Source organism: Arachis duranensis, chromosome 2, assembly GCF_000817695.3.
Source record: "Arachis duranensis cultivar V14167 chromosome 2, aradu.V14167.gnm2.J7QH, whole genome shotgun sequence".
Taxonomy (NCBI): domain Eukaryota; kingdom Viridiplantae; phylum Streptophyta; class Magnoliopsida; order Fabales; family Fabaceae; genus Arachis; species Arachis duranensis.
The window spans coordinates 80,818,597-80,828,548 of record NC_029773.3 but is presented as its reverse complement, the minus strand read 5'-3'; the positions used below and the strand labels follow the sequence as shown (position 1 = coordinate 80,828,548).

Here is a 9,952-nt window from a genome sequence, read left to right as displayed (position 1 = left end):
ATTTGAAACAACAAAATTTAAACAAATTATTAATATATTAAAAAAATAATTTTACATATTAATAAAATATATTTTTTATTAATACTTAACTAATTTTAAATTTTAAATACTAAATTTTAAATTTTAATAATATAAAAATAAAATATTGACTTAATAACATTTCTCTTTTAACATTGAAAAACAAAAAGAAAAGTTAAAATAATAGACGTAAAATAGTCGGGACTCCACGGCTAATTTTTTTATATTAATTAAATTTTGGTATTCTTTTTATATGACGTTAATTTTTTTTAAATTAATATTAATTAAGTTAGATTGTCTGATTTGTTTGAAAAAAATAAATTAAAGTTTGATTTATATTTTTAAATTTTTTTTATTTTAAAAAAACATAAATTAAAGGGTCTGATTCCAATATTAAATTTTTTTTAATTTTTAAAAATATAAATTAGACTATTTAATTTGTAATCGTTTGTTAAAAAAATTAAAAAATATAAAAAATCGAAGGCACCGATTTCTGAACTTCACAGCAATATAAATTTCATCTCTTTTCACATTATTTTGTGATACACCCCTATAACATAGGAAAAATAATAAGCGCTATTTAACTATTTTCATATAAGTAATTAAGGTAAATTTTATAGTTTCTATAACCCAATGTTTAATTTTTTGTTTAGTTTATTTTTTATGATAAAATTTGAATATAATAATTAATTTTTTTTATATTTTTAACATTAAATATTAATTTTTAATTTTTTTATAATAAATTAGACAAATACTTTTAGTATTATAGCAATCACCACTAATTAATTCACTGTACCGTTTTTTCTTTTTCTTTTTTGGGTCGAAATTCACCGTACCGTTTCTTTCTATTGATGAATTTTCCTAATACACAGCAATTAACAACTAATCAAAACTACGAAACTTCCTCGAAGTTGCCTGATATGACTGCCATTCCACCATCTCCATTCTCATTTCATGACATAATTATTTTATTATATATATTCTCACACACAGATTCATGTGTATCTTATTTTATATAGTAGGTGTAATAGCAGTAATAGTAGTTTCCCTTCGATTTGTCCTCTTATTATCTCTAGAGAATTTTCTTCCTCATCACCCCCTTAGATTTTTGAAGAATAATCAATAATAAATTATTATTCAAATAATAAGAATGGGGTCTAGGAGCCATGAAGAATCCCCATGGCTATTGGAAAATGGGAATCCAAAGGTGTTGACCAAGGATATGAGACATGGAAGAACAGCACACAACATGTCATCATCTTCTTTGAGGAAAAAATCTGAACTCACTGTTATTTCAAAGGTTCCCTATGGATTCCTCAGAAACTTTCTTGCTAACTTGCAAGAGGTTTTTCTTGGAACCAAGCTTTTCATTCTCTTCCCATCAATTCCTCTTGCTATCATTGCCCATTGTTTTGGTTTTGCAAGAGTGAGTACTTATTATCTATTATATTGCATTTTTATTATAATGTTCTCTAATTTTTCTTTTTTTTTCCTATATATTTAATTTATTTATTAAAAAATATTTTATACGTTAATTTTTGATATATATCTAATATGATTGTTATTTATTCAGTATTATTTTTGCGGTTGCGGTGCATAGGTTGATGAGAACATATTAAAACAAGTGACCTGTATCAATTGGAAATAAGAAATGTTGAACAGACAAAATTGGAAATTGACAATTTGACATTGTGATATATCAGAAATATAAGGCAGAAAACATTCACAAAGAATCTGTCAGATGGCAAAAATCTTTCTCTCTCTCTCTCTCTCTCTCAAATGAATTTTATTAAGTGCAAATTAAATTCCTTCTAGAATGTTCCGTTTCTGAAGTTTCTTTGGTGGTCGATACACTAAAATTTACTCATTAAATTAATTATTAATATAAAATATATATTATTAATATAAAATATATATTAAAATATAAAATATACATTAAAAATAAGTTAAATAATATGTGTATTTATAATTAATTTTAATGTATAAATAATAATTTTTATTATCAAAATGTTACTTTAATTTCATAATACACAAATACATAATTATATATTCAGAGAGAATGTTCTTTTGGTTAAAAGTGTTATGACTTGTTCACATGACTGTTCTCTTTTTGTTGCATGTAGCCATGGGTTTTTGCCTTGAGCTTACTTGGTTTAACCGTACTTGCTGAAAGAGTCAGCTTCATGACTGAGTAAGATAACAACACTCAATTGCTTCTTGCATTCTTCTCAATTTCTCTTTTCCTCTTTCTTGTGAAATGTTTTTTTTCTAATACTGATTATTGTTTTGTTTTCTCCATTTGAATCTGTTGCTTCAAAATATGGCAGGCAAGTGGCTTGTTACACTGGTCCCACAGGTATGTGCGAGTTTGCAGCAAAATTAATACTTGATTTTAAGATTAGAATTAATTGATTATGAGTAATGAGTAATTACTATAATGTTGTTGATATTTATTTGATTATAGTTGGAGGACTTCTGAATGCTACATGTGGGAATGCAACAGAGCTTATCATAGCAATTTTTGCACTTAGTAACAACAAAATTGCTGTGGTCAAGTATTCTCTTCTTGGTTCTGTACTTTCAAACCTTCTTTTGGTTCTTGGCACTTCCCTACTTTGTGGTGGCATTGCAAATCTTAGGCAGGAGCAAAAATATGACAGAGTAAGTCCATGCAATTCCCTTCTATTATGAAATAACTGCACATTTTTCATTGTTTTTTATCTTATTTATAGTGCTGTATTGTTAAGGAAGTAAGGAGTTAAGCCCAAAGCGTCTCTAAGATAGACTGCGTGCACTAAAACAATCATCGAGATTCCAATTATACCAATTATCTTTTTGACATTGGCAAACACATCAGTCCCTAACTGTTAAGTAGCAAGTGCAAGGAGTATAAGGAATTTGTCTCACACCGAAGAAAACAAGAAGTGAAGAGTTTACAAGATAAGAGACCCATTAATTTTGATGCCTTAAGGTTTTATGTTGGATCTGGTGTCTTTTCATCTTATGTTCTCTCACTTAATTTCTCGTGGAAGTCTTTTTCGGTGGCCAAGAACTCCCCACGGTGGGCCAACACTAACAGTTTGGCGAGTCACTTGATAGAAAGGGCGAAGGGACTAACATGATGCACTTTTGTCAATTTCAAAGATGTAATTGATCCAATTGGGATCTTGGGACTATTTTAGTGTATGCAACCAATCTGAAGGATAACTTTGGGGTTTAACTTGGATGTAAGTGTGTGTGTTTAGTTTTGATTTTGTAGATTTGATTACAAAATTAATAATGTTTGCAATTTTCTTCTTGGCTGCTGTTTAATTAATTTGCAGAGGCAAGCTGATGTGAACTCTCTTATGCTGCTTCTGGCATTGTTGTGCCACATGCTCCCACTGCTGTTCAGATATGGCAGCGGCTCACCGGCTGTGGTGGCCCAGGCATCCTTGAATGTGTCTAGAGCTGCTAGCCTTGTGATGTTGTGTGCTTACTGTGCTTACATTGCCTTCCAACTTTGGACTCACCGGCAACTATTCGAAGCACAAGTAGATGTATGCAAGTCGCTCTTCTTAATTAAACTGTGATTCTGAGATTTGTGAAAGTTCAATTAACTGATTAGTTATGATCATGGTTTGGTTTAGAATGATGATGAAGGTCAAAATGATTCAGAAGAAGCAGTGATAGGTTTCTGGAGTGGGATTGGTTGGCTTGTTGGAATGACTGCAATTATTGCTCTCTTGTCTGAATATGTGGTGCAGACTATAGAGGTAATCGACTTCAATTTCATTCAATTCACAGGTATTTCAGTAAATTTCAATTGTTGATCTTAATTATATATATTTTTTATAATTAAGATCAACGGTTAAAAATCACTGAAACACCTGTGTACTCTACACTTGAAAGTTTTCCAATACTTTTTACTTTGACTGTCTGTACAATATTGCGCGCAAACTATAAACTAGTGTTTAAATATGAATATTTTGGTAAACAATGTTGTAGTTGATTATTGATTTTAGAATCTCCAATTAGTGTGCAAATGATTGTCAGTTAAGATGTTGTGAACTTTGATGGAGCTACCTTTTATTTTCCTATAGGACATGTAAAAAATCTATATCACTTTTTATAACTAAAATTTCAATCTCAATCCGAACAGGATGCATCAAATTCATGGGGTTTGTCTGTGAGTTTCATCAGCATAATCTTGCTCGCAATCGTTGGCAATGCCGCCGAACATGCTGGAGCTGTCATATTTGCTTTCAAGAACAAACTGGTTAGAAAAACTTAGAACATAGAAAAATATATTAGATTTCATACTTACTTTTTAATTAGCTTGAAACTAATATGAAATTTCTGCAGGACATCACATTAGGTGTTGCTTTGGGGTCTGCAACTCAGATTAGCATGTTTGTGGTAAGAGTTAAGCTTATTATGAAAATAATTTGGGTTAAAGAGACTTATATATTATATCATGAAAAATTTAATTATAATATATTTAGGTTCCAGTGTGTGTGATTGTTGGTTGGATTCTTGGCATAAAAATGGACCTCAACTTCAACCTCTTGGAGACAGGTTCTCTTGCTTTGGCAATAATTGTCACAGCCTTTACATTACAGGTATAATAATATAACCAAAGTTTAATTATTTTGTTGATCCCTATAGTTTAGGTTCTTATACCTTTTTTCTTTTAGTTGGGCCTATATTGCTTTTTGTAATTAGGTCTTTACTAGTGTAAAAAACGTTAGAGTTAACGGAATATTTTTTTTCACAAATTAAAAGTACTCACAATTAAGAACCTAATTAGATCTTTAATCACATATTTTTTCGGAGGAATATTTCGTTAAATTTAATATTTTTGACACGAAAAGACCTAATTATAAATTTGAAAATAGTGTAGGAATCCAATTGAAAAGAAAAATGTATGAGAATCTAATTGCAAATTTGTTGAAACTATAGGAACTAATAGAGTAATTAAACCTATAACTAATTAACAATTTGGTGTATAATAATGTTCAATTTTTTCAATGATATTAACCCTTCCTATGGTTTATATTCTATAGGATGGAACTTCTCACTACATGAAAGGCCTTGTTCTCCTTCTATGCTACATTGTTATTGGGGCCTGCTTTTTCGTTCAGACAACACCCTCTGGTAAGTTTAATAAAAAAAAGAATAATGTTATGCATTCATGAAGATAATTCATATCTAAAATTTTGTTCTCCTATTTTCCCCTAGATCAACTTAATGATGAAGTTCATAATGTGATGCTTAAACCAGCAACCGATGCAGTTTTTAGAGCTTAATAGCTAGGTAAGGCAATTCTATGTAACACATTCACACATTTTCTTCTTGCCCAAGTTATTTGAACGTAACGATTTAGATGTTTAAATTGATTCGTGATCACCGCAGTTCAAAAAGGCATTTCTGTCTTTGGTTCATGACACAAGAACTCTAGTGAAGCAGCTGAATGCACTTGATCTATTTTGGTCTAAAGATGAATGGTAGCAGATTCAATGATTTATTTATTCATCCAAGTCAAAGTTATCTTGAGGCAGAGAAAGGTGAAGAAGTTTACTGCAGAAGGTTGTGGTCCATTTGCTTGCAGAGTTTGTGTATAGAATAATAGAAACCTCTTCAACTGATTTTGTGTCCAAGATTTTATGTTTGTATGAAATTTTTTCAACAATTCTCAAATAAATGAAATTGGTTCTGTTATTTTTAAAGGTCACATCTCACATGAGGCAATAGTTGGTGTAGATGATTTTCCTTTTATTTATTTATTTATTTATTTATTTTTGAGTTGGCAAAATCTGTTCTATGACTAGTAAGTGTTATAGTAACAATTTGTAAATTCCGTCAGAAACCGAGTCCATTGATAGCCATGAAATGTAAAGGGTGAGGAATTGAACATTTACTATTTAGTTAAAAGACCTAATAAGATAACTACTAAATTACATGTGTAGTTTACTAAAAATCACAATAGATATGTACTGTTTGGAACATTTCAAATTATTCTCTTCTGTGTTTTTCTTAAATTTAAACTTGTGTCTGATCCTTACGAAGTATCATCTTAGTTTTAATGTCTTATGACTTTTTTGTTATATAATCTCTAGTAACATATGTTTTGATATGTTATGTTTAATTTTATATTTTATATTTTTAAAATTATAAGGTGAAAATAAAAATTGAAAAGATCTAAAGTCAATTTAAAGTTTAAACTAGTAGAATAAGAAAAAAGCTAAAATTAGAAATTAAAACTCATCATCACTTATATAATATACTTGAGTTACAATTGATTTTAAGTTAACGTGATGACAAACATTATATTTATTAATATATAATAAGTAACTAGTGCATATTTCTTTATTTGACAAGTATATAACTTTTATACATGATAAGTGTATAGCTATTTAGTTGCCAAATAACAGTAAGAGAAAACAAGTAATAAAATCATGTGTATAGCTATTTAGTTGTCAAATAACAGTAAGAGAAAATAAGTAATAAAATCGTGTGTTTGGACAGTAAATGTTTTACAAGCAAAATGAGTATAACTATTTAAATTATTCAAAGTAACTATTTTATAAAAGTAAAAAAAATGGCACATCAAGGAAATAAGCATTTTATAAAAGTTATCTCTTCTTATCACTTTCTCCCCATCAACTTCATGCAGAACTTGAAAAAATAAAAGAGAAATTTGATTTAGTAATCGATGTGAATCCAAAAAGATTTCAATAACATTTCAAAGTGTATGTTGTTAGGATATGGAAGGTTCCAAACAAATACAATGAGAAAGAGATTGAGTCGATTGAAATGAATCTCTAAAATGTAAAACTATCATTCTCACACTGAAATATATATTCTTTCTATTTACTGTTGATATTTTTATAGTAGTGTAATATATGAAATAGACAAAATACATTATTTATTTCCAAATTTGTTTGTAATGCTAAAACAGGGTGGTAGAATCCATTGCACTATTCTCCAGGATTAGTAAAAAAAATGGTGTGGTGCCATTCTTGAGTTTCAAGTGTACACAATGACTAATTTTATTGTGTTCGACCACTAGTATAAAGAGAAGAATAGTGTGAGTAGGATAGTATAGACATTCTTCCAGAAGACTTTGGTCAATCATGTTAAGAAGTCAAATTTTTCCCTTGAGGCTTTCTGCCTTAAGTATTATGTGGATCTTCTAACTGCTGACAAATTACTAGATTATGAAATGTTTGGTGAGTGTCATATATATTTATAGGGTAGACTATGCATTTAAAAAAGTTTGGGTTTATGTTCCACAGAAGCTAATACCATTAATAACAAGTGTAGATCTGATCGGAGAGGTTGTTGGTAAGGATCTAGGGACTTGATCACTAGCAAAGGAAAAGGGACGAAGCGATTGATTATCATCCTTCAAGATCTTGAGTATGTATTATATACACATTTAAAGGTTTAAGTTAAAATTATTTTCTTGACAAGTTATGGTGACAGAACCTTATCCTTGCTTATGTTATACTCAGAAATAATAGGATCAATTGCATTTTATTTGGTGAGTTAGTTGACCATCTCTTACCGCACCTTGAATAGGAGAAAGCTGAATCACTTATTGTTGTGTTGCAATATTTTAAGGCAACAAGGTGAAATGGAAAAACATCGGTGCAAAGTAACTTTAAAATCTCGAAGGTCCATATTAATCCCGAATTAACAGAAGTCATCCAATTCAAGAGCACGTTAGTGTTGTAGATCTTCTATATGTTTTGATTTAGGAAAAATGTAAACACTTTAGTTTTATCTAACATTTTGTGACCATTAATGATTGTAGGTTAAGTAGTCCTGCCGTATCAAATTCGACCAAGATTAGCCAGGTGTCATCTCCTAATACTTGATCTGCCTTAGATGAGATAAAACATGAAAGTGTGGCTATCAAGACAATAGAGGAAGCTCTCAATTCCATGGAGGTCTAATGTGGCTAAATTTTACACAATAAATTTTGATATTGATGTATAACACTATTGTAAATTGATAAAAAATCAATCCTATTCAAAATTATTGATGACTCATATCCTATATTGTTTTCACATCATTGTAGGAAGGTCCCATATGGATATTAGGAACGATTGTATCCATCAATGCGAAAAAGGATGATTGGTTTTACAAATCTTGCAAAAGGTGTTTTAAAAAAGTTGAAACCCCATTAAAAATAGATATGAATGTGATAAATGCGGACACACACACGGAACAGCGACTCTTAGGTACAAATTAGAGGTAACAGTGCACGATGGAACAGGGAGCATGTCACTACTCCTATGGGATAGGAAGACCACACAGTTGTGTGAAAAGCCAGTAGACAAGATTATTTATGACAATGTAAGTAAAATATGAGTTCATAAACTCACCTTCCTTTAAAATTACACTTAATTATATTGTGTATTTAGGAACTAGAACATTGAAATAGTTGTTTTGATCTATGTACTTGGTTAAGGAGTTGGAGAAGATAACCCACAATTGCTGGACAATATGATGGATAAATAAGTGTTATTTAAACTAAATGTAAAGTCTGGCAATACAAAGCAGTATGATCCGGTGTACACATTGATAAAATTAAAATTTGAGACAATGAGAATATTATCATGAAAAATATGCCAGAGAGCCTTCCCAATAAATTGGCTGCTAATGAAGATATAATTATCTCAAATTATATGTTCCCTAATATTGTTGTTCTTATTTTGGTCAATCTTTAATGTGTTATCTAATTTTTAATAGGGTTTGTCTATTCTTAAGACCATGACTACAGCAACTTGGTTGACATTTTGAGCATTGTGGTAAATCTTACGAGTAATACTGATATTTATCTTACTATGTTCAGTTATCTAAATACTTGATAACGTGATTATATCTGCATATGATGAAGAAAATGTGCATTATATTCTATACGCATATTTTTTAGTGTGGTGGGTCTTTATATAATTTTTTCTATGTGAAGGATTCTGCTGAAAAAAGTGTTTCCAGTCTCAAGTTCAAAACACCAGCTAAGAGAACTATCAGCGGTGTAAAAATTGGCAGCATCAATATTAACCTGATTAAGGAGGAAAGACAAAACTCTACTAATAGGCTCAGGAGCAAGGGGACGGAGAAGCTGAAACCTCGGCTTAGTGATTCTGATGTTTAATAAAATTAGACAACTTTGTTAGTAATAGCTAATTTGCTTTTTTGTTATGACATATATCTTAAACCTTCTTCATAGAACTGAAATTTCTGTCTAGAATAGAATTTTGGCAATGAGCAGAGTATGATACTATATATTAGAATATGTGTTTTGTGAAGTATATGCAGTTCGGTGATGAGTAGAGTATGATACTATATATTAAAATTTGTATTTTGTGAACTATATGCTATTATCATGCAGTTAAATTTGAATTAGTTGATCGACATAATATTTTTTATAATTTAACATTGATATGACACATTAACTAATTGAATATGAAAGAATAGAATCAAATCTAAGTTAGAAAGGAATAGCATCCAACAGTGAATTTAACTAAGTTGAAAAAAAAGTTCAATACAATATCGCAAATGTTAGAAGTTGTGGCATATAAAGCACATCCCATGTCATGGCCCGAACCTGGCCATGACCGACGCTCAAGGGACAAGTCCCTCAACAAGCCAAACGACCAAATTTTTTGAAAAATGGACAGAATCTCCTCTGTTTCTAGGACCTTACCAACATAAATATTAACTCCCTGTATCAATAATAAACATCCATTTCCACAGACAACAACAACAACATATTCCAACTATATCCACAACCACATATATCCAAAATATGCGTTTCATATATATATATATATATCAAGTTGATACTAGAGTATATAGTTAAATCCATAAGTCTTACATAACCAACTTATAATTACTATCTAAATAGTTCAATATTCCAAAATAACATAACCCACACGAGGAT

General features: G+C 30.0%; 1 protein-coding gene across 1 annotated transcript; it reads left to right on the top strand.

The window, feature by feature from the left end:
- Positions 1-1,022: 1,022 nt before the first annotated feature.
- LOC107475163 (vacuolar cation/proton exchanger 3) lies at positions 1,023-5,726 on the top strand. Its single transcript, XM_016094782.3, has 12 exons — positions 1,023-1,444; positions 2,142-2,209; positions 2,346-2,374; positions 2,483-2,679; positions 3,342-3,557; positions 3,648-3,773; positions 4,160-4,276; positions 4,363-4,416; positions 4,503-4,619; positions 5,064-5,154; positions 5,239-5,313; positions 5,413-5,726. Exons 1-11 carry the CDS (start codon positions 1,169-1,171, stop codon positions 5,304-5,306), a joined length of 1,359 nt encoding a protein of 452 aa, XP_015950268.1. The 5' UTR covers positions 1,023-1,168; the 3' UTR covers positions 5,307-5,313; positions 5,413-5,726.
- The last annotated feature ends 4,226 nt before the right edge of the window (positions 5,727-9,952 follow it).